The following is a 26,748-nucleotide window of genomic DNA, read 5'->3' as shown; positions in this document are numbered from 1 at the left end:
TGGTCTTCCACCTGTATTATCATACAATTTTGTATTACTTAGTAGTCTCACTGAAACATTTGTAACGTTTGCAGTTTTAAAAGTATTTTTTAGAGCATCCAGTATAAAGTGAGTTGCAGTAATCCAAATTCACCAGGATAGAAGCTTGGACCACTAGCTTAAACTGATGAAATTTTTTTTTTTATAATTTATCTAAGCTATTTAAACTTAAAAGATACTTTTTTTATTAGCTAAAAGATTAATATTCAATTCAAATTAGGACTTATATACTGCTAAAATTCCCTTGTCAGGGTTCAGTGTGGTTTACAACAATTAGGTTAACTCAAAATAGTACATTTTCAGAGAGGATGTCTTCCTTGTCGATCTAGTTGATCTGGCTTCCAGTGCCAGGTAGGGTAAATTTTAAGTTGTGCACTTTAATTTTTAAAGTAATTTAAGGTGCTGCTCCTGATTATTTGTAGAATCATTTTATATCGCATATGGTCAATAGATTATGGCATAATTATTATTAGCTAATTTATTTTTCATCAACAAATTACAATGGGTATGAAAAGATTTTTTCATGCATTTTTTCCTTATCAAACTGCAATGCTACGGATTTCTTTGCCTTTGAATACTGGATTAGAATCTAATTATTTGGAGTTCAGCAAATATCTGAACATTCATTTATTTAAATTAGTAATACACATTAATTAGCTCTCTAGTTAACAGTGAAATATTCAAATTGCTGTCTTTCTTTTATTATTGCTGTAGCTCCTAGTACTAGTTTTCTTTAATTTGTGACACACACATTGTACCATTCACTGGAAACTGCAGAATATAGGTGCTTGTATTATTATTGTCCAGAAAAATAGTCACAGAAAAATCAAACTGTGTTGAAGAAAAAAAAAAAAAAATCACCAGAAGGGTGCTCAAAGTCCAACGAGGCCTACATAGAAATGACATGAAAAAAAATAAAGAAAACTTAAAATTGACTGGTAAAAATCTAATCTACTAGGAAGAGAATCACAAAACAAGAGATTGGATTTACCAGAAGAAAATAATTTTACACAAAAATTAACGCTGAGGCAATTAGTGTCAAAATTGTCTGATCAGCTCCACAGAAAAGGAAAGACTTAGGGGTCCTTTTACTAAGGTGCACTAATGGATTTAGCGTGCACTAAATGATAAGACACCCATTATATTTCTATGGGCATCTTATTTAGCACATGCTATCTGTTAGCATACCTTAGTAAAAGGACCCCCTAAGTCTGGTGCAACAGTGGCAGGTGGGAAGAGGTGAACATGGCTGAGTGATCTCAAAAGCTCTATTTTAGGGCTGAGGAAAGTTCCCGTAAAGTATTACTCCTGGAGGAATTCTGCACAACTATGTAATAGAGAATTTGTATGAAATTTTGCACAGAAAAAAGGTGAGGTGAGGCATGTATGACTGGGAGAAAGATGGCAAGATGAGAGTACTTGCTGGGAGTGGGGGGGAAGAGACCCTGCAGACAGAGAGTTAGGTGTCTTGCTTGGATTTAGAGGGGTGTGTGTATGTGCATTTCTATGTGGACAGAAGGGGGGGGGGGGGAGACAAAGAAGGCTAAGGAAATAAGAAACAACTGTGACTGGAACAAGAGAGCTGCACAGCATGGAGCATGAGAGAACAGGTAGGCGTAGATTTCAGGCCTGGTGGAAGAGTTGAGCTTTACAATGGGGAAGTTTTACACACAAAAATTACAAATAAACTATACTGAATTAGTGCCTGGATTATCTGTGAAGGATACCAACCCGTATTATTACCAACCAGGTTTGACAGGTAACTCAGGGGTCCTTTTATAAAGCTGCGGTAAAAAGTGGCCTGCGGAAGTGTAGACGCATCATATGGGCACACGCTGGGCACTTTTTATCGTGGCTGGAAAAAGGGCCATTTTTTTTAAATGGGCCGGGAAATGGGCTTTGCCAAAAATTAAAAATATTGTGTGCGCCTATTTACAGCCTATGCTCTTAGCGTGCGGTAACCATGCAGCGGGCACCAATGTGGCCACGCTGCTTACAGCTGAGAATGTCTCCCCCCCCCCCAGCAGTATTTGGTGCGCTCCAAACTCGGAATTACTGCTGGGCGAATGTGCTACCCAGTGGTAGAGCAGATTTGGCGTGCACTACTCATGTGCTAGCCCTCCTGCAGCTTTGTAAAAGGGTCCCTAAATATTTACAACTATGCATCTGTTTACAGAGACCTGCAATAATGCTTACGAACTTCTTTTATACCATGACTATTTATGATCCTCAATTGTTACATACATTTGCTAGCTTGTTGAAATCTGTCCAACTAAAATCACCTGGAAAAGTAAATAGTGTGTGTATAATGAATGGGTACAATTTCACACAATACTTTGATGATATCTATGTTTGTCCCCCAGTGCAAAAATACCTTTTGACTTCTTTCTAAGTCTTGTGGAAGGAGGAGAAAAGGTAAATGACTTTTCAGAAAAGTGTTGTAATACAGTGCTTGATCTGGTCCTTGTGATGTGGATGTTTGTTAAAGATTCCCTATGTTCTTCAGGTAAGATGCTGTTAGTACTATGTAGTCCTTCTTTGCTCTCTGGTGATTTATGCAAACTTTCCTCTAATGTTGTCTCTTCTGTTACTGAAGGAAGTGTATTTTTCCTACTTTGGTTCTGATTCATTTTGGTCAGCCTCTTCCTAGAAGGCCTGGTGACAGCAAGTTCTTCTGTTGGCTGTTCCACTGTTACTTCTAAAATGGATTTTGCATTTTCAGCAACATCAGTTTTACTGACATTTATTCTTCTGGATCTTCCTTTAGGAGTACTGATTGTGTGTTCTTGCACTATCGTACTATCTGTAACTTCTGCCTCATTCAACACCCGTCTTCTAGAACTTCTTCTTGGAGTAGTAGGCAATTTATGTTGTGCTTGATGAAGTAGAAGTCTGGATGATTCATGCTCGGTTTGTTTTAACATTTCCATTACACCACTCCTCCCTCTTCTAAGGGCTACAGGCATATCCTGTTTCTGCACATTAAAGTCAACACCTTCATTATGCTCCACTGTCACATCTTTTGATTTTCTTGTGTGACTGCTGGGAGTATTGGGTATTTGGACCCTCTCAGTAAAAAGCTGGTTACTTTCCTGAACACCTAAGAGATTTTTTAGTTCCCTAATACCTTTCTTAGGAGTAGCATGTAGCTTTATTTCATACTTTTCAGTTGAGGGTGATTCTTTAGGAAGTACTAAGGGCTCCTCCTTTTTTGAATCCCTTTTTGAAGTAGTTATTTGGCTTTCCTCTACAGAAGACTGAGGCTTTTCTAATGTCTCTGAAATACTCTCATTAGTTTTTCTGGATTCCCTCTTAGCAGAAATGAAGATTTGAGATACCAGATGATCCCTGGTTGTTTCTCTGGAAAGGTGAGAGCTTTCTTGTCTCTCTTCCATAACTCCTTTTATTCTCCTGGTACTTCTCCTTGGAGTAGAAAGTCCTACTTGCTCTTGCTTATTTTCTTTTGCTGATGACTTTTCTGTGGAAGGATCATCTTGATTTTTGGCACTTTTCTCTCCTAAACTCCGTACAGAGTTTAACCATTCATCTACATGGCTGACATTCATATCATCAGAATTTGATCTTGTAGCCATTTTTAAAGGTGTCTTCAATGACCTGTATGAACTCCTTTTGTGTCTGTTTTGGAGATGAATACTTTCATTAACAGATTGCTCAACTACTTCCACTGTGAAATCTTTACTTCTTGTATCTTTGATTACATCCAATAAATTTTCTGCAATAGCAACTTTAATTGGTACAGGCACATATGGCAGTGTCTCAATGTTTTTAGGCTCTTGAGCATTAGCTACAAATGATAGCGAGTTTTTAATATATTCCAGATTCTCAATATTTTCTACATAATTTACACCTTCTTCTACTCCACTGGTAACTTTAGTAGGAATATTTATTGTTGCAGTCTCTGTTTGTTCTGTTTCCCCTTCGTCCCCTTCCAATATTAATGTAAAGTTGTTTGGAGGAACCAAATGGTCTCTATCCTCAGTCATTTCACATTCAAGAGTATCTTTGGCATCAGCTAAATCACAAGTGAATTGCTGCTCAATGTTCTCAAGTTTATGCTGAAGTTTAAGGGTGCCAGAGACAAGCGACTCCTCATAAACTGTTCCAAGTGCTGCTGCTTCTAGATGCATTTCAGGCTCATTTTCTGTATTCACCTAAAATAAAGCAAAATTATAAAAATGTGGGTTTTTTTCAACACTAACTTCTTTATAAATTTTGTTCATGGCAGGTATTTAATAAGATTAAAATAATTGGAATGTATAGATCATGTTACAGGAAAACTATACAGAGATTTCAGTACTTGCATGTTTGCTAAACAAAGATGTTTCTCCAAATATTAATGTAAGTTGATATTCAAACTAGCACAACAAGAGATATTAACTTACAAATCATATTTTTATAGATTCAGTACCAATACAAATGCTTCTTGCATTAGGAAGAAAAGAACATGTATCCATCAATACTAACAAAAGTAAATTACAAAAATTTGAGCTTGGTTTCCAAGATCATACTTTTGGAAAAGTCTGGTTAGTTTACTTTTTTGGCATATTGAATATCTCAACAAAATGTATGGGCCTGTTTAATGAAAAGCAGCACATTTTTGCACTTACAGGGCTGTAGGAGAGAAGCATACTTTAACAGCCTAACATCTCAGCGGTAGCAGCACTGCTGGAGTAGAGAGAGGACCAGCCACTGGACTGACAACAGCAGGGGTCAGCAGCCCAGCATAAAGGATTGACTATGTGCCCAAAGGGGAATGACCCTTTGAAGCCACTTAGGAGCCCAAGAAGTGCAACTATGTAAGTGTTTGACTACTCTAAGTGTCTGTTCTTTAAGATCTTCTGTCTCCTTATGGGGAAAAGGTAAGGGGAATGTTAGAAAACAAATTTCCACTGCACAAGGGCCAATGGATTAATTTGTAACTTCTAGAGTTACTAGACTCCACCTGACTGGCAACTACTTCTTGAGGACTTGGTAGGGACAGGGGATGATGAAGCATTTTAAGACCAGCCCATCAGTCTTACCACCGGGGGTCTGCATGATTTTGTCTTCCCCGCCTAAGGCCTCACTGAATAAAATCCTGGGGCTTTTTATGAGACTTTTTTCTCATAAGTGCTGCCATGATAGGACTTCCAGAGAGGGAGAGACCTTCACTGGTAAGAATGTGTTGGGTAAATCAGAAAGTCATGGGATAGGAAGTAATGTCCTATTGTGGATTAAGAACTGGTTAAAAGATAGAAAACAGAGTAGGGTTAAATAGTATTCTAAATGGAGAACGGTAGATGCTTTTGAACATGTATAAATGATCTAGAAATGGGAATAACTAGTGAGGTAATTAAATTTGCTGATGACAAAAAGTTATTTAAAGTTGTTAAATCGAAGAGGATTGTGAAAAATTGCAAGAGGATCTAACAATAGTGTTGAGGCCACTTGAAATATTTTTTCCTTAGTCACTGAGAAAAGTGTATCAAAAGTTATTCAGGGAATTAATTTCTCTGCAGTTATTCTGGACAAAATTCCCTTCAGAATTTTAAAAGAGATGTGTAAATCATTTGTGCCATTTCTGACTAAATTTGTTAATTCTTCAATGAGCGAGGGGATAAGTCCCTAGTCAGTTAAAACAAGCTGTAGTGACTCAAATTTTGAAGAATGGGAAAAAGTGGAGGATGGTTATTGCAGTTTTCGTCTTGTGTCGAATTTGTCTTTCATGAGTAAATTATTAGAGAAAACTGTATTGGAACAGTTAGTGGAGTTCATGGACGTTAAAAATGTACTCCATGAGCATCAGACTATAGATGTAATCATAGCACTAAGTCTTTGCTGGTATCAATTGTCAATGATATTCTGACTAAAAATGAGAATGGGTTTGATGTACTGTGGATCTAGCTTTTGACACAGTCTCTCATGTGCAATTGCTTTGGCTTTTGAAGGACATAGGAATGGGCTTTAAAGTTTTAAAATGGTTTCATTCTTATTTGTCAGATCGATCACAAATTGTAAACTGGAATCAGGAAACATCTTCACCTAAGAAATTATTCAGAGGAGTACCACAGGGGTCTCTCCTTTCAACCCTTATATTTAATCTGTATTTGGCTCCTCTGGCTAAGCAATTGGAAAACAAATAGATTTGAATTTCCATCTTTTTTTGCAGACGATATTCAGTTGATAGTTCCAGTACAGGGTGATCAAGAGGTAGCCATTACATTATAGAATAAGCGGCTACACGTGCTGGGTGAATGGTTTCATAACAATGAGTTCGTTCTAAACATGAGTAAAAAGTTGCTATATGGATTTCTTAAGGAAGCTTTGGTAAGGCCGATATTAAAGAAACCAACAATAGATCCCCAGTTGCCGGGAGACTATCGTCTAGTTTCCAATTTACCATGCATATCTAAAATATTGGAAACAATTGTGTTTAAAAAACTGCAATCCTACGTTGAGATGAAGAATCTATTACATTCCAGACAATCAGGCTTTAGAAAAGGTTACAGCACAGAAACGGTTCTAACATCGTTTTTAAGTGAAATTTATTCCAGATTAGAGCAAGGATATATTGCGTTAGTTGTTTCACTAGATCTTTCCGTAGCTTTCGATCTGATAGATCACACTTTATTATTACAACGGTTAAAGGAAATTGGGATTTCGGGTACAATTTATAACTGGTTTGCCTCTTACCTTAACAAATCGTACGTTCAAAGTCACGCAAAATCAATCTACCTCAAACTCATATTTCAGCTTGTGTGGGGTACCACAAGGATCAGTTTTGTCTCCTATGTTATTTAATTTATATGTCAGTCCACTTTCATTGCTCATCCAATCCTCAGGTATTAGTTTTTATTCATATGCGGATGACTTCCTTCTAATTGATTATGTGAAGGCAATAAATATAGATCTAATGACAATCGAAAACTGCTTTGAGAAGGTGGCTGACTGGTTAGCAAAGCATAAATTGGTATTAAATCCAGAAAAAACGATAACGTCATGGATAATGGGATCTGGACCTGCTCCAACTTTAATACCTATTTTGTTTGGTAAACAAATACCTACGGTACAATTATTTAGATACCTAAGTATTATTATTGACTCCTCCTTATCCTTTAATGAGCAAATATCCGATGTAATAAAGAAATCTTTTTATCAACTACGTAAATTAAGCTCGATTAGAAATTCATTAGATAAATCATCCCTGCGTACTCTAACTTATGCCTATATTTTATCATGTTTATATTATTGTAACATAGTGTATGCAGGTCTCTCAAAACTCAATCTAAAACGTCTACAGATGATACAAAATACAGCAGCTTGTATTATCTGTAGAGCGTCAAAATATGACAGGATTACTCCACTACTATATCAATTGCACTGGCTTCCAAGCAAGGTTAAAATTTAAAGTTTTGACATTTGACATCAACTACCCACACCCATCCTGTTAGACTATCAATGAAATGAAATGCCTTGATGTACCCATGCATACCTCCTATCCACCCCCACCTTGCTAGACTGTCATTGAAATGCTTTGAAGCTTCACTTATATATACTATCAACTAACACATTTGCTTATTTCCGATCCGACGAAGGGCAACCTTCGAAAGCTAATCAAGAAATGTATTAAGTTATATCCAATAAAAAAGGTATCATCTTATTTTCTTTTCCATGTTGTATTTTGTTTGATTTCTATTGATAACCTTTAAGAGTGGACTAACACGGCTACCACACCTCTCGACATTAACACACAAAGCTTTTTATTCACTTAGTCCATCATATCTATCTAACCTCATTATCCCTTATACACCAACTCGGACACTTCGGTCGTTGATAGATAATAGACTTGTAATTCCTTCTCCACCCAAAGCTAGATGGGAATCAACACGAACATCGGCATTTTTCTTCCTAGCTCTGTCTCTTTGGAATTGTCTTCCTAAAGAACTTAGGCTTGAGCAGTGGTGTTCCTAGCCAGGATGGCACCCGGGGCGGATCGCCGATGCGCCCCCCCCCCCGGCGAAATGACACCCCCTCTGGGTGTACGCCGCTGGGGGGGGGGGCCCGCGGCGTATGCCTGTCGGCTCCGAAAAGTTTGTTAACTTCGCTCATTCGCTGCAGCTCCCTCTGCCCCAGAACACGAAGTAACCTGTTCCGGGGCAGAGGGAACTGCAGCGAACGGGCGAAGATAGCGAACTCGGAGCCAGGTGCGCGCCGCAGCACCCCCCAGCGGCGTGCACTCGGGGCGGCGTGCACTCGGGGCGGACCGCCCCCCCCCCCTTGGTACGCCACTGGGCTTGAGGATTCTTACACTCATTTTCACAAAGCTTTAAAAACATATCTTTTTCCGAGAGTCAGTTGAAACAAACATTTAAAACAGAAATAATAGAAAACCTAAATAAAGAAAAAAAAAAAAACCCTTTTAGCTTTGTGTTTTTACTAATGTTTTTATAGTTATAGTTTTATAAAATCTGCATATATGTTGTCTTTTTGTAGTGCTTTCCTATCACCAATGGATTTCAGAGTGTGTTTATCTACTGTTTTAATATTATTTTAATGTTATTTTATATTGTAAACCGTTCTGATTTACCTTGTAACAAGTGACGGTCTAGTAAATGAATAAACGATAAATGATAAATCTAATTCCCTATTTTATAGACTGTCATTTTAGGGGATTGAGATCAGTATTGTTAGTTTACATTACATTACAGCATGACATATATTCCGCAGTTAACCTCTTGGTTCTATGCGGATTACATTTTTCAAGAGGCTGGACAATTACCAGGAACAGACAGTGCTATAAGCAAATACAATCACTCAGAATTTAACAAAGCTAAAATATTAAAAATAGCATACCATCACAACTTTAGGATATCATTCTCTAGCATTCAGGACATATTTCTTGAATAGGCGTGTTTTGAGGCTAATTCTGAATTGCATATAATTAGCTACAGTTAATAAAAGTTCAACTGTACACAAACTGATCACATTGGGTTTTCCTGTGTGACAATTATCTGAAATTCAATCTTCAGGTAACCAAAGTAGTGCATTCTTGTTATTATCAGCTAAGAATGATACAACTGAAACCAGTGATATCTAATTTATTTATTTTGTGCACTTAATATACTGCAAGTGAACCCTGAGGCGAATATGCGGTTTACAATTTCTATTATAGGTACTTTGCACTGGGACTTCCGGTGGAGCTGCCGGCCAAAATGGCCGCCGCACATTGAGCTCCGCAAAGTCGCGATCGGGACCTCCAATAAATCAGCTGTTTTCAGCCCCCATTAAGGTCCAGCTAGAGGACGGGTAACGAGGGAGGAAAAGAGAAGGCGATCCGACTCCCTGGGAGGGGAAACAATACAAGCGGCAAACCGCAGCGGCGCGAACTGGCAATAGCGAGTCTCCCTTCCCCCATACCACGCGGCGAGAAGCGGAAGCCAGAGGAATACCCGAACGCAGACCGCTACAGGATCGGAGCACAGGGACAGATCGGGCAACGTTTTTACATGCCGAAAAAGTGAGTCCTTATCGAGGCAGAGGGTGCTGGCAACGGATGGTGGATCTGTGACCGGGAGGATAGACAGCGAGAGAGCTGGAACCGATGCAAACAGCAGTGGAAGAGGGGGAAGGAGAGGGCATAGCGCAATGTAAGTAGCACAGACTTTAAAAATCATATTCACCAGAGACAATAGCTGGCACAGTTGCTTCAATGACTGCAGTAAGATCAACAGAAGACGATGAAAGCAGGATAAAGCAGAATTAAGAGAGCAGCCTGGAATTTAAAGAGACAGGAACACCCTTCCTCAACAGCTCTACTTTCAGTCTTGGAAAGACTTGTAGGAGGTGAAAAACAACATCAGCCCTTATAGGGCGGCTGAAATAGTGGAGCAGAATTAGTTTTCTACCATATAGAGGACAAAAGAGTGCCTGGGAAGCTATTCGGATTTAAAGACAGTAAAATTTTAAAAGCACTCATTTATTATATTGTGCATGGCGACCCGAGGGTCCAAAAAAGAGCCGGAAAAATCTAAAGGAGGAGGCTCAAAGATGGCGGAGAAAAATTCCCCGTCGTCACCATCGGTGAGTTCCGCCTGGGCTTCGGAAATAGTGGCGGAAGTTAAGCTAGCGGTGGAGGACACTCTAAATCACCAACTTCAACAAATAATGGACAAGTTGGATGGCATGGATCAACGGTTCACTACATTCACAAAAGACTTCCAGGAGGTCCAGCAGAGACTGGGAGAAGTGGAAACATCAGCACAAGAATCCTCCACGGCAATAGAAGGACTTACTAAAAAAGTAGCAGCCTTGGAAGATAAAGTGGATGATTTGGAGAACCGCTCTCGACGGAATAACCTCAGACTGGTAGGAATACCAGAATCAATAAAAGAGGGGGATCTGAGAGAATATCTGGAGTCCTGGCTTGCTAAGATGTTGCACAATGAAAATACAACTGGACCCCTAAGAATAGAACGAGCACATCGTTTAGGACCCAGGAAGATGCCCAACGACCGACCGAGAGTGGTTATCCTGCGTATGCTCCACTACCAACATAAAATGGCGCTACTCACTGCTCTTAGGAAAGGAGCAACACTCGAGCTAGAGGGTCATAAAATACTATGCTTTCAAGACTATTCTACTAAAGTCTCTCTTTTGCGCAAACAGTATTCGCAGGTCTGTGGAAGACTGCATAAACTACAAATCCGTTTTGGTCTATTATACCCAGCGAAACTACGCATTCAACATAATGGTGTGGTGAAGTTTTATGAAACAGTGGAGGCAGCTCAAGCGTTTGTGGATCAGCTGGAGAAAGACAGACCGAGTCCTTCCACAGACAAGTAGACTTTGTTGGTGAGAGGAAAACTTGAATAATGGCGAACAGGGTGGTCAAAGAGTTGATACTTGCTTCTGTTGAAATTGAGTTAAATTTCTTTGAAATGGTTAATGTTGTTAATGTTGTCATTGAAGTTCCATTGCATACAAAAGGGGGGGAGACTGGATACATACATGTTAAAAGGGGTCCCCGATCGGAGACACGGAAGTTGAGCACCTTAGGTGCCCAAAAGAAGTAGGGGAAGACAGAGGTTGGGTGGGATAAGGGTGGGGCTAGGGGAGGATTTTTTGAGGAACTATAGCTTCATGGGCAGTTTGGAGAAACAGGGGATATACAGTTGGTTAAGAGCCACATTGGGAACTTCACGATATAGAGAGATACTAAAAGGACAGCGAGGGGGGTATTGGCTGGGATGCCCCCATCGCTCAATACGTGCAGGTCTCCATTTGGTGTATAATCTGAACAATGAGTTCACGTAATGGCACTTAAGATGGTGACCTGGAACGTGGGTGGCATCTCCTCGCCGATTAAGAGACAAAAGATACTCCAAGCATTACACAAACAAAAAGTAGACATAGCTTTCCTTCAAGAGACGCATTTGAACGCGAAAGAACATGAGAAATTACGTAGGTGGTGGGTTGGAGATTACTACGAATCCCCGGCGCAAGCCAAAAAAGCAGGAGTTATAATATTAATCAAAAAAGGGATTCAAGTCCATACTCATAAGATTGTTGCAGATGCGGAGGGCAGATATGTACTTGTACACTTAACAATAGAACGACAAACAGTAGTGTTGTGCAATGTATATGCCCCCAACACGTATAATAAAACTTTTTACAAAAAACTCCTGCAACACCTAACAGGCTTTGATGGAATTCCCATGCTAGTAGGGGGAGACTTTAATGCAGTGGCTGATCCTAGGTTGGATAGATCACATGGGGAGAAGAGGGGGTCGGGGTCGGATTCGAGAGGTATAAATATGTTAAGTGAGGTCCTAGACTTGGTGGATGTGTGGCGGACTCTGCACCCATTAGAACGGGATTTTACCCATTTGTCCCGCGCACATGCCACCATGTCACGAATTGACTACATATTCCTTTCACGCAATTTATTTACAAGGCTGCGGGAGACAGACATAGGTCCCATAAAAATATCTGATCACGCGATGGTAACTGCAGTACTGGAGCCACCCGAGCCCGCACCAGGACAATTTCAATGGAGATTCCCTACTCGGCTGTACACTGACAGAACATTTCTAAACTACATAACACAGAAGTATAAGTATTTTCAAGAAACTAACCAGGAGCATAGGGACAACCCAATTTTATACTGGGATACAGCTAAAGCCGTACTACGGGGAGAGATTATAGCATACACGAGTCATCAAAAAAGGGTACGGGAGAAGGAGTTGTTTAGATTAGAAAAAGAAGTAACAAGAGTGCGGAAAGCATATGGGCGACATCATAGTTTGCAACTTAAAGCCCAACTTTTAGAATTGCAGCAGGCCCTAAATGAAGGGATTCATCAAAAGGCCCAAAAAAATTATGCTTATTACAGATACCAACTATACAAATATGCCAACAAAAATAGTAGGATGCTCGCAAGGTTGTCAAAATCTAGGCAAGGGCCCTCAAAAATAGACGCCTTGTATTCTCCTAGTGGGGTATTAGAGAATACGGATGTTCAAATCAATAAAATCCTGGTAGACTATTACACGCATTTATACTCGCCCCCTGATCCACCCCCGTTAGATAGCGAGATATACTTCAGTAGACAAGACAACGTCCGAGTGGACCCGGACGGTCTGGCTATGTTAAATGCCCCCATAACAAATGACGAAGTAGCGTGGGCAATACAGCAGGGTCCTTTGGGGAAGGCCCCAGGCCCAGATGGATATAGAGGGGAATTCTATAAAATGCTGAGGGAGGAGGTGGCACCACCACTCACAGATATGTTTAATACCATAGTGCAGGATCAACGAATGCCTCCCTCCTTACGACTAGCACAAATTATAGTAATACCGAAGCCGGGACGCGATACGAAGAAACCAGAATCCTATAGGCCGATTTCGCTTCTTAATTATGAGGCCAAATTATACGCTAAAGTCTTAGCCAACCGATTAGCCCGTATATTGCCAGATATTGTTGAGGAATCGCAAGTGGGTTTTGTGCAGGGCAGAAGTATTACCAAGAATATCAGGAAAATACTTACAACGTTGGAGGTAGTATCTAACCAGGCCATACCATCCGTGTTAGTCAGCTTTGATGCCGAAAAGGCATTTGATAGAGTGGTGTGGGATTTTTTGTTTGGGACGTTAGAAGCATATGGAATAAGCGGGTTTTTTCAGGAGGCAATACGGGCGTTATACTATCTTCCACAGGCCCAAATGTGGGTTAATGGAATACTATCTGCCCCTTTCTCGATATATCGGGGAACTAGACAAGGCTGTCCACTGTCACCGTTGCTATTCGTATTAACATTAGATCCCTTGATCAGAGATATTCAAGGGACGCCTGATGTGAAGGGAGTGGCGGTGGGCGCAGAAACGTTCAAGATCGCAGCATTTGCAGACGACCTATTAGCTCATCTGACTAATCCAAGTACATCATTGGCAGCTTTATTAGAATGTATGGTAGAATATGGGGATTTCTCAGGTTTTAAGTTAAATTTGGAGAAATCAGAAGCATTGCTGGGTGGGGAGAAGCGCGAGGAGAGTTGGCAAGGCCGTGTTCCCTTGAGATGGGCAGATGGGTCCTTTCGTTATTTAGGAGTGCAGTTGTCCATGGACACCTCAAAGTTGTATCACCTGAATATAGAGAAACTGCTACAGGATACAAGACACTCTCTTGAGCGGTGGAGCCATCTGCCCCTATCACTTACTGGGAGAATTAATATGTTTAAAATGTTCATCTTCCCTAGATGGCTCTACATCTTACAAGCCATACCAATACACTTATTAAGAAGAGATATACGAAAGTTAAATAGGATTTGCAGGAAATTCCTTTGGGATGGGAAGAAGTCCAAATTACGTTTAGAATATCTTTATGATAATTGGACACAAGGAGGCTTGGGATTACCCAATATTCAAAGATATAACCAGGCCTGCTTACTGAGACATCTCAGAGACTGGGTGCTAGGCACAAATCAGTATACCCCTATTGGGTGGGAGAGGGCACTGTATAGGCCTTGGCATATGAATTTTCTTCTGCAGGCTAAGTCAACTAGTTTACCGTCTGTATGTAAGAACAGTATTTTATTACAACCTTTAAGACAGATCTGGCGTATCCTAATGATGGCTTGGAATCATAATCCAAATGTCAGTGATCAGTTACCTCTTCAAGGGAATGGGGACTTTCAACCTGGAATGGAAGTAGGGACCATTAAAAACTGGGCAGAAATGGGAATCACTTTAGTGGAACACTTAACCAATGCGGATGGAAGGTTGTATACATTCCAAGATCTACAGCAGAGGTTATCCCTAACAAACAAGGATCACTACACTTATAGACAATTACACCACTACTGGTATAGCTTAGATCAAGAGGCTCTGGGTACAAAAATGGGTCAAAAGCTTAGGGAATTTTTAAAGGGGGATGCATACGATCAGGTTTCCATATCTAGTTTACATAAGGCGCTTCTGTCGCTTTGCCCACCTCGCAATTATGAAGCACTTACTGCAGCCTGGAGTAAAGACTTGGGATATGAATTGAAAGGAGTAAATTTTACGAAACTGATCATAGATATCCCAAAACAGGTGGGGGGGGCGGAGCTGCAGGAGAGTCAATACAGAATAATACACAGGGGGTACATGACACAAACACAAGCAGCGAGAGCGGGGTGGACACCCGATGCCCAATGTTCCAAATGCAACAGAGGACGGAATACCTTTTTGCATGCATTTTGGAGGTGCGATAGAGTAAAAATATTTTGGAGGGCGGTGCATAAATACCTTGAGAGTATCATTGATCAAAAAATACTCCCATCCTGGAGAGGAGCACTTTTAAATAGAAGGACAGCCTACGGGATTTCGGATAGGAATTTGGAACAATTGATATGCAGGGCTTATGCCGTGGGGAAAAAATGCATACTTACACATTGGATGCAGGAGGTGCCGCCCTCCTTCTGGCATTGGAGAAATAGGTTTCATGAATTGATGTTATGGGAGGCCAGGGAAGCCCAGGGCACTTCCAAGAAAAGAAAGAAGTTTATCTCCATCTGGACCAAGTATATACAAAGTATATCCCATAAAGCGAGAAGTGCAATATTAAATAAATTTTCCACATAGGGGATCATAAAGGTGGGAGAGGATAATGGCAAATAGAGTTCAATAACACAATATAAGGCAGAGCACCTTAACCAACACTGTAACACAAGGGTGAGTGGGTGAAGCAACTGAATGGCTCATGAAGTGAAGGTGGAATATTTCATGATAAAGGGGGGGAGGGGGGAAGGGGATGGAAGGGAGGGAGATATTAGATAAGGGGTTAACAGCAACGCAAATACAAGTTATTATTTTTGGAAAGTGCAGATAGCGGACAATGTTTATTGATGTTTATTACTCTATTTTGATATAAGGAATAGGTTACAGACAGTATTAAGGGGGGGAGGGGGGGAATTGGGAAGAAAACTGTAAATCAATTTGATGATAATGACCGCGGATTAATGTACATATGACTGACAAAGTTAAAACTGTTATGTATTTAATCAAAGAACTGTATTAATCTGTGGCATCATCAATAAAAACTTTGAAACATATAGGTACTTTGCACTATAAAGCAAATAAATCAAATCAAAATCAGATGATGTTTAATGTGAGCAAGTGCCAAGTGATGCAATACTGGTGAAAAGCACTAAAATAAACAAACAGTACGCTAAACAAATAAAAGACACCAGAGTAAAGTTAAGTTACTCACCTATAGCAGGTGTTCACTGTGGGCAGCAGGCATATTTTCACACAAACGGGTGACATCATCTGAGGAAGCCCGGTGCGGACACTGCCAAAGTGTACTGGAAAACTAAGTCTTTAAAGACAGTGCCCCACCGTGCATGCGTGTCTTTCTACCTGGCGAACGAGCGTAGGACCAGCGTACAGTGTTAAAGCTAAGAAGACAACTCCAAGGGGAGGTGGGCGTGTTGTGAGAATATATACCTGCAGTCCTTGGAGAACACCTGCTACAGGTGAGTAACGGCTTCTCTGAGGATAATCAGGAATGATATTCTCAAAAATGGGACTCACTAGCTATCAGGCTCATGAGTAAATTATATTCTGAAAGTGAAGTGAATAGTGAGTCTGGTGAAAAAGGGCCAGAGGGTGGAGTTGGATTCTAAACAATTAAAAGATTCTGCAGAACTGCTCATCCAATCCGGCTAACCCACTTGGAATATTGGTCTAGACAGTAATGAGTCATAAAAGAGTAAACAGTAGACCACGTAAACGCATCAAATGTCTTGAATAGAGGGAGAGTGGAAATGGGCTACTGAAGCCACCAGAGCTCATACATTATGAACGGTGACACAGCCATCAGGGTCAGCCCATCCTGAGCATAAATGTAAGAGATACAGTCAGCCACCCAAGTAGAGACTGCACGCTTGGTAATGGGAATTCCCGATCTGTTAAAAGTATAGAAAAAGCTGGGAGGATTGTCAATGAGGCTTTGTGCATTCTAGATAGTATACTAGAGCAGAGATCCCTTTTCTGTGTCTGGAGCTTGAGCATCTGCTCCTTTGGAAGAAATAACATACCTGCTGGATGTCAAAACATACTTCCAAGTACTCCATTTCTATGACAAGACCAGCTGAGTCTTGGTAAAGTTCACAACCCAGCCTAGCCGGAGAAGACCAATCAAGTCTGTGACTCTCCTCAAGTCACTCTTGGAATCCACCTAGATAAACCAGTTACCAGATAGGGATGGTACACATATGCTATGCTTCCTGAGGAAGGCCATCAACACTATCATGACCTCTGAGGAGGTCCAAGGCACCGTCATAAGACCAAATGGCATAAGTTGGAACTGAAAGTATTCTCCCAAGATACAAACATGCAGAAACCACCTATATGGCTCTCTGATGGAGATAAGCCTCTTTGAGATCCAGGGAGGTAAAGAACTTGCCCCACCTCACTGATAACATCACCAAATGTAATCTCTTCACCTGAAGCATACGACCTGTAGAGAGGTACTGACTCTCATCAAGTTCAATATGGGCTAAAAGATGCCTCCTTTCTTGAGCATCACAAAGCAGATGGAATACATCCTTTGCCCCGCTCCTGCCGAGGTACCGGTTCTACTGCCCCTAGGTCAAGTAATCACTGAAGACTGTCCTGAATGGCCCATCTTTTCAGAGGGAAACCACAGAAAGACAGCATAAAAGTGTCATAAAAATACCCCATGAATTCCATGGTATAGCCCTGAACCACCACCTCCAGCACCCACTGGTCTCAGGTGACAAAGGCCCATTCACAGTAGAAGTCGCTGAGCCTGTTACCCACCCACACCACCAAGAGGCCCAGCTGCCAACCACTGAGAGCCCTTTCAAAGGGCAGAGTGGGGAAATATCTCTTGCCCCTTTTGCTCCACAAACGTATCCCCCCTCTGGGGCCTTGAATGATTGTGGGTGATCACCAGAAGAGGCAAAAACACCCTTTGATTAGTGCTGGCGAAGGAGTGTCGATGCTCTTGGACCTGGAAAAAACAACTCCATCGCTCCCGAATTATTCAACCACCATGTCCAAAACCTGCGATTTGGTAAGGCCAGGAAGACTCAATGGGAAAAGAAAATATTCAGGTGCCCACTTTATAGGTTTAGACAACCAACTCTAGTCTATATTGAATTGACTTCCTGTAAGCCTGCACCTTTGTACATGACCCACCACAGATGTCCCATGGTTCCTATCTGACCACACGCCCTCCAACACAACGGTGAAACTGCAGGGAACATGTGATGAAGGTGAGCTGGAGTAAAGTACCACCTATATACAACTTTTACCACATTTTCTTCAAGAGGAAGAGATAGAAATCCTATGCAAAGCATTTTCAAGCAAATTCCAATCATCTTCCCCAAGCATCACCCCTAATTCCTGAAGCCAACACAGCCGATGCTGCATGTGGGGATGCATTTGCCTACGTTGATAATCATACAAACAAGAAATGAGACCCCTTGTCCCCTTGGAATCTTCACAAAAATCTTCAAGAAAGGAGTCTTCTCGAAACACCTTGCCCTTTATTTCAACAGCAGAAAGAAAATGTTTCAATTGAGCATAAGCAAAAAATTCAGTTGGTAAAACTGCAAATTTCTCAGCAAGGCGTCAAAAGGAATGAAGACTTCACCATCAAAAAGTTGACCCCAAGTCTCAAGTCCCCGGGTAAACCATTTAGAAAAATGTCCTAATTCTAGGCCAGGAGGAAAAAGTGGGTTATATATTATTGGTGTAAGTCTAGATAAAACTGAATCAGGCTTGGCAAAGAGACCGTCCCAATAGTAAAAGGTCACCGTAATTGATGGGCACACGTCCCTGCTCATAGCACGATCACGACACGGAAGCCACATTAATCAGCGTAACAGGCAAGAACCAACCGAAGCCTGCTCTAAAGCTATCCACAACTTTTGAGGGCTAGCATGAAACCATTTGAGAGCAGAGCGAGCTTGTGCCGCCTTGTGATACCAATAAATATTGGGAACGTCCATACCTCCTTTTTTTTGGTCCCTATAAAGTAACGATCTAGGGAGTCGAGGCCTTTTATTAGACCATATAAAATGGAGAAGGCGATTCTGTACGCCTGAAAGAAAATTGCGTGATAAACGTAGAGGGAGGACCTGAAAGAGATACATCAAACATGGAAACACATTCATTTTCAATGTCGCTATTCTGCCAAACCATGAGATATCTAAAGTATCACAGGCCTCAAAGTCTTTATATAATTTCCGCAGCAGAAGAGAGTAATTAGCAGAAAATAAATCAAACAAATTTTTTGTTAAATGAATCCCTAGGTACTTAATGCTTTGAGTAACCCATCAAAAAGAAAAGGCTTCTTTAGGGAGTCTAAAACCGGTCGAGGAATTCCAAGAGCCATAGCTTCTGATTTAGTCATGTTGCGTTTAAACCCCGAAACAGAAGAATATTCGACTATGAGCTGGGTTAGATTAGGGAAGCAGATTAATGGCTTGGTTAAGGAAAGAAGTACATCATCGGAAAAATAGCTAATTTGTATTCGCGGCTACCTATCTTAATACCTGAGACATTAGGATTAGAATGAATAGCAATAGTAAGAGGTTCCATAACCAAAGCAAATAACATTGGCGATAAGGGGCATCCTTGACGTGTACCCCTAGATAAAAGGACAGGAGAAATACCGCTATTAATACGTACACAGGCGCGGGGAGAGTTATAAAGAGCTTGAGTTCAGCACCGAAATCCCGGCCCAAGACCAAAGCGCTCCATAACACTAATCATAAAAGGCCAGTGAACGCGATCAAAAGCCTTCTCAGCATCTAATCCAAGAAGGCACATGGGAATCTCACGCTTTTTTACTTCATGCAATAAATTAACCATACGACGAATATTATCCTTGGCCTGCCGCTGAGGAACGAAGCCTGCCTGGTTAGGGTGAATTAAATCAGGTAAAACTTTTGCTAAACGATTGGCTAATATCTTGGCTATGATTTTAACATCTGAATTCAGAATAGATATGGGTCGATAAGAAGAACACTCCGTCTTGTCCTTTCCTGATTTTGAGATCACTGCAATCCAGGCTTCCACCTTAGAAGGGGGTAAATCCTGACCACTTCAAATGTCATTACAAATCTCAACTAATATGGGGGCAAGCTCCCCTCAAAACACCTTATAAAAATCATTCGGCAGACCATCCAGGCCAGGAGATTTCCCAGTGGGAAGTTACTTAATTTTTATAACTTCCTCCACCTGTACAGGACGTTCCAAAGCACAGCATTGTGCTTCTGTAAGAGAGGGAAGTGCTTGAGAAGATAAAAAAGCCTCAATTGCTTCAGAAAGAATCGCGGAGTCTGCCGAGTATAAAGACTGATAGGTTTGAAAGTGTTGACGGATCAAAGAGGACTTAGTTAAAACATTATTCCCACCATCCCTGATCCTAAGGATAGTACGCTCAGTTTAAGGGCCAAGGAATGACCAGGCTTATTATGATTGTCATAATGAGTTTGTTGTTGTTGAGATCTACAAAATTGCAGCTGTTCCGAATAAATATCTAATCTTAATCGGAGGGCCTGAATCTCCCTTAAAGTTGAAGCCAATTGGGAAGATTTATGAAGATTTTCCAAATGGGTCAGCTTGGAAATACAATTCTCCACTTCCACACGTCTGCTCCGAGCCTGTGCACTTGCTTTTTGTAAAAAAAAAAACCCCCTCTGGATACTGCCTTTAAAGCGTCCCAAACAATCCCCAAAGAAGGCCCCGAATTCAAGTTACTATCAAGATATTCCCTTAAAAGTGTTCAATATCCAGCTAAGATCTTGACATCCCTCAACAAGTTTGTATTTAAGGTCCACCTCTTATCCACGTCTTCTTCACGAAGCGAAGGAAGCTGAACCCAAGTTGGACCATGGTCAGATACAGTAATAGGTCCCATGCCTGAAATGCCTCCAACCCTGTGCCAAAGAGATATCAATGAGCAAATAATCAATACGAGAATAAGAATCATGTGCACGAGAATAGAAGGAATAATTCCGTTCCGTTGGGTGATGTAAGTGCCACAGATCACATGTGCCCAATGCATGCGCAAGTTCATTCAGCGCTTTTGAGTTCCTAATGCCCATTACCGACCCCGGACCCGATCTGTCCAATGTTGGATGAAAGGATGCATTAAAATCACCCCCCACAACCATCTTACCATAGGGATTCGAGAGAAGAATCTTGCCAAGCCTGTCAAAGTATTTATCCTGTGAATCATTAGGTGCGTAGACAGAAGCTAGAGAAAAAGCCAGGTTATCCAACAATAGGTGCAAAATCAAAAATCTGCCCGCAGGGTCCCGCCTTATCTTCGATACCTGGACCTGCAAGGACGAGTGAAGCAAAATTGCAACCCCACGTTTTTTAGAGGCATCAGCAGCGGAGGCAAAATAAACATGAGGGTAATGAGGGTGTGACACGAGTTTTTCATGCTCCCTTTTTAAATGTGTCTCCTGCAAAAATACCCAACAGTGAGGGTCCCAAAAAACAACAAGGCAAACGATCTGCAAAATCCAATATGGGAAAGAAAGCCAGCAGATCAATGTCACAACAAAAAGATTTTATTGAAGATACCGTGTATGAACAAATCGCCCGACACAGGCCGTGTTTCGCCCACCTAGGGCTGCGTCAGGGGCTACAATGAACAAATATATAATAATTATCGTAGATCATAAATAAAATATGGAATATTACTAGGTATACATAGAGAGTATACTAAAATAATTACATGAATAAACATATCGATACGCACTGTCCAATATAAATAATATATACATGTACATGTATATATATATATTATTTATATTGGACAGTGCGTATCGATATGTTTATTCATGTAATTATTTTAGTATACTCTCTATGTATGCCTAGTAATATTCCATATTTTATTAATTGTTTTTTGTCAATTCATATATTTGATATATTATGTTTGTATGTGTGTTATATTTTATTTATTATGATCTACGATAATTATTATATATTTGTTCATTGTAGCCCCTGACGCAGCCCTAGGTGGGCGAAACATGGCCTGTGTCGGGCGATTTGTTCATACACGGTATCTTCAATAAAATCTTTTTGTTGTGACATTGATCTGCTGGCTTTCTTTCCCATCCTGCAAAAATACTACATGAGGTTTATGAAACAACAGTTCCTTAAAGAGCTTTTGGCGTTTCTGGGGCGAGTACAGGCCTTTGACATTATATGTTAAGAACTTTAAGTCAACACTCATTAATGTTCAACATACATTGCCAATATAGCTCATAATACAGCAGGAAATCCAAATATTCCTGAATAGTATGAGGAGCGAAAGAGGAGAGTGAGAGGAACCACCCCCCCCCACAAACACACCCCCCCCATACCCACCCGTAGCTCCCTCAACCCTTCCTCCCCACAGCCCTTGCCCCATTCCACCCCCCCCACAGCCAACCCCTCCCTTGCAATCACCCTTCCACACACATCCTCCAGTCCCCTCTCCCAACCCCTCCCCCTCCAGACAAAGCACCCCAAAGACCATTGAATGGGTAATCAAGAGAAAAGATACCACAGTGCCCAACAGACTCACCTGAACCTACCCCCCACCCACTACAGACCCCCGTCTCTACCTAATACACCCAGCACCCCCATATATACATCAATTATCTACTCAATATGAGCCCATGGCCCCCATTGCCACCTTCCTAGAAAAAAAAGGGAAACTTCGGGAGATCACGTGACGCCATGCCGGAGAGGGGACGCATGTAAAGTGCTCTCCGACCTCGATCTTCGCCCCCCTTAAGATTCGGGCCATTTAAAACCCTAAAAAACGAATCTAAACAACGTCGGAAGGGAGATTGAAGCCCTGGCAATCATTTGCGGTAGCTGGGTATAGAAATGACAACAAAAACAAACGCCAAGGAATGCTTGCGACAGAAATCGGCGGATCCAAAGATGGCGGCCTCACCCAGCATGATCGGCTCCTCGGTCTCATCCACGTGGGTCGCCGAAATAACGGCTGAAATGACCACGGTACTAGAAGAGCTTCTGGAAAGAAGACTATCATCCATAGACTCTAAACTACAGAAATTACAAACCTGCATGGAGGACTTGATGCGGGAATGTGTGGCGTTCCAGACCCGAACAAGTGAAGTGGAAGATCGGGTCACAGAAGTGGAAGTCGGACAGAAACAACTCCGGGAACAAATAGAAGCGATGGAACAAAAAATTGAGGACCTTGAAAACCGGTCCCGGAGAAACAATTTACGATTGGTGGGGTTCCCAGAGACCATCGGAGGCAGAGATCTGGTGGGAGTTTTAGAGCGCTGGCTCACGGCAAGAGTAAAATTTCCGGACACCATCGGAACCCTAAGAGTGGAAAGAGCCCATCGACTAGGCATACGTCGAGATCAAGCTACTAAACCACGAGTTATAATCTTGAAGGTGTTAAATTTCACCCACAAAACAGATGATCCTGCAAGCCGCGAGGAACGAGAACACCCTGCAGTATGAGCAGAAGAGGATTCTTTGCTTCCAAGACTACTCGGCGGGTGTAGCAGAGAAAAGACGTGCCTTTTCCTCAATCTGCTCCCAATTATTTAACTTGAAGGTCCGCTTTGCGCTATTATATCCAGCGCGATTGAGAGTCATCCACAACGGGGTAACCCATTCCTATGAGTCGGTGGAGGAGGCGAAGGAATTCCTACAGCGGCTGGAGAAGGGAGAGGTGACCGGAACCAGCACTGCTTCCCCATTTTAAGCAGAAACTGATCAGCACATGCAAGTACTGCTTGGGGAAGTTAAATGTCAATTTAGATCTCCAAGTTTGAGGGACTTGGACACTGTAAACTCTAGTTAGAAAGAGAGGACCTGGAGAAGAAGCAAGTGCAGTATCTCCAGACGTGAGAGAAGAATTATTTAAGACATATTATTTCTTCTATTTTTCCTTCATCTGTTTGTAGTTGCTGGGGATAATAGAGGGAGATAGAGTTGGGGTTGGGTCTGGAGGAGTGAATGGCTGAAAGCAAAAGCAAGACTTGTATGGATGAAGTGCAAATAAGGGGTCTTTCAAAACATACAAAACGAGTCTTGGTTAATGTAATGAGATGTCATATAGGAGTGTTCCCCATTTTTTCTTTTATCTTTCTTTTCCTTTTCCAAAAAGTACTATTTTAATGATGGTAAATATAAAGAACTGTTATACAGGGTTATGATGTTAATGTTCTGACTAATGCAGGGGGGGGAGGACAAGAGGCGTCAAAAGTGATTGGTTCCCTATTGAGGGACACAGGTCTGGGGGAATGGGATATGAGATGGGAAGAGGGAGAGAACAGGCAAATGGGGGGGGGGGAAGGAGGGTAAGGAGGGAATTAGAGGGGGGTAGACGGTCAACCAATGTACTGGGAAAAGGAGGGGATCGAGGGCAAGATCTGAATAATTAGTGATGGCAGGAATGGGGGGGTCACAGGCTGGGATGCCCTTCTGGGAGGAAAAATTGGTTTTGTAGAGATGCAGACACGATACAATTCATCTACGGATTATGGTTATATGTGTCACCTGGAATGTGGGAGGCATCAGCTCACCGATTAAAAGAACAAAAATATTGCAGCACTCGCAGAGACATAAAATAGACATCGCTTTGCTGCAAGAAACGCACCTTAGCCAAGAAGAACACACTAAGTTAAAGATGTGGTGGGTGGAGGAATGTATTTCGGCAGGAGCACAGGGGAAGAACGGAGGGGTGGCGGTGTTAATTAGAAAAGGGGTGGCAGCGGCAGTCCGACTTCTTAAAGGAGATCCAAAGGGCAGATATGTGTTGGTGGAGATGGCGGGGTCAAACGATCCTAGTTTGTAACTTGTATGCACCCAACCAATATGATAAGCAATTTTACAAAAAAGGGATAGCCCACCTTCTCCAGCACTCCAAGACTTACACACTAGTAGGAGGAGATTTTAACACGGTGTGGGATCCCTCAATAGACAGCTCTAAGGGGCAGAGAAGTGATAACACGGCGTCCAATAAGGGCCTGAAGCGACTGGGACATATGTTGGACTTAGTAGATATATGGAGAGTCCTACATCCTGGTGAGCGGGATTATACCCACCATGCACGGGCGCATACATCTCAAGCTAGAATAGACTACATACTCACATCAGAAGCCATGTTTGGAGGGATAAAAGAAGTAAATATAGGGCCTTACACGATATCAGACCATGCATGGGTATATATAGAGTGGAACATGGGAGATACGGGATCTAAGGATGGCTCTTGGCAGTTTCCACTAGAGTTGTTTAACGATGGGACATTCAGAGAGAAATTAAAGGAACGATGGGAAGATTATATGACCCTGAACACACAACATATAGGAGACCCAGTTTTGTTTTGGGATGCAGCAAAGGCAGTACTCCGTGGTGAAATAATTAGTTATTATCACCATGTGAAGAAAGCCTGAAACAGGGAAATTTTGCGTCTGAGCGCATTAGTTTGTCAAGCCCGGAAAGCATACGGACAGAGACAAACAGACGCCCACCACAGCAAACTCTTAGAAACACAGACAGCACTCAACGTGCTACTACATCAGCGGGCATCTAAATCCCAGTTGTACTATAAGTATCAGCTACATAGATTCAGCAATAAGGCAGGGCGCCTGATGGCTAGACTGGCTAACCCACGGGGCAGTAGAAGGCAAATACTCCAAATACAGGGAGAAAAGGGAAAGATAGAGCGTAAGACGGAGCACATCTGCCAAACTTTCGCTGCATTTTATGGTAAACTCTACGCGAAGCCAGAAGACCAAGGACTACCAGAGTCTATGTATTTAGATAATTTAAGCTTGCCATCCCTCAGTCAACAGGACAGAGACAAACTGAACAAGCCGGTTGAGGTGGAGGAAGTGTTGCTGGGGATAGCACAAGGGAAACGGCAAAAAGCACCAGGCCCGGATGGGCTATAAAATATTAGGAGACAGCATTGCCCGGACCTTGACCAATTATTTTAATAGAATGATAGATATGGAGCAATCACCGGATGGTCTGGCTCTGGCGCAAATAGTGGTCCTACCAAAACCAGGGAGAGACCTACTAAATCCGGAGTCATACCGTCCGATTTCCCTTCTAAATGTGGATTTTAAACTGTTAAGAGTGCTGCCAAAGTTAATACATGAGGCACAAGTGGGCTTCGTAGAAGGCAGAGTAATAGCTAAAAACCTCAGGAAAATCATAGCGGCCTTGGAAATGCGGAGGCGCAGGAACGCCCAATCTTTACTTATTAGTTTTGATGCCGAAAAGGCTTGTAATAGAGTACACTGGGCGTTCCTATTCGCGACGCTGGAAAAATATGGGTTTAGTGGCCGGTTTTTAGCGGCAGTACGGACCCTGTATCATAGACCGAAGGCAAAAATAAGAGTCAATGGGGTGGAATCGGAGGAGTTCTTGATACAACGGGGAACTCGACAGGGGTGCCCCTTGTCCCCGATGCTGTTTGTCTTGACTCTTGACCCGTTGATTCGAGAGATAATAGACAATCCGTTGGTAAAGGGGATGCAAATGGGACATTCAGTATTCAAAATAGCGGCCTTTGCGGATGACCTCCTAGTTATGATCACGGAACCACAGGCGTTAATGGAAATCCTGAAGGAATATGGAGACTATGCAGGCCTTAAGTTGAATCTGGCAAAATCGGAAGCACTGGCTTCGTCACTAACAGTCAGGTAGCTATGGAATCAGGATTTTCCCTTGGGATGGGCAGACAAATCATTTAAATATTTAGGAATCAGATTGACTATGGAATTAGAAAATTTATACAGTGGTGGAAATAAGTATTTGATCCCTTGCTGATTTTGTAAGTTTGCCCACTGACAAAGACATGAGCAGCCCATAATTGAAGGGTAGGTTATTGGTAACAGTGAGAGATAGCACATCACAAATTAAATCCGGAAAATCACATTGTGGAAAGTATATGAATTTATTTGCATTCTGCAGAGGGAAATAAGTATTTAATCCCTCTGGCAAACAAGACCTAATACTTGGTGGCAAAACCCTTGTTGGCAAGCACAGCGGTCAGACGTCTTCTGTAGTTGATGATGAGGTTTGCACACATGTCAGGAGGAATTTTGGTCCACTCCTCTTTGCAGATCATCTCTAAATCATTAAGAGTTCTGGGCTGTCGCTTGGCAACTCGCAGCTTCAGCTCCCTCCATAAGTT

The 26,748-nt window shown here is 41.8% G+C and overlaps 1 protein-coding gene across 1 annotated transcript in view; it reads right to left on the bottom strand.

The window, feature by feature from the left end:
• Positions 1 to 26,748, bottom strand: part of AHCTF1 (AT-hook containing transcription factor 1) — a 553,711-nt gene that overhangs the window by 37,973 nt on the left and 488,990 nt on the right. The window contains 1 exon segment of the mRNA XM_030195951.1: positions 2,414 to 4,211. Coding sequence (XP_030051811.1) covers positions 2,414 to 4,211 — 1,798 coding nt within the window.

This window comes from Microcaecilia unicolor, chromosome 3, assembly GCF_901765095.1.
Source record: "Microcaecilia unicolor chromosome 3, aMicUni1.1, whole genome shotgun sequence".
NCBI lineage: Eukaryota > Metazoa > Chordata > Amphibia > Gymnophiona > Siphonopidae > Microcaecilia > Microcaecilia unicolor.
This window is presented reverse-complemented; position numbering and strand designations above follow the sequence as displayed.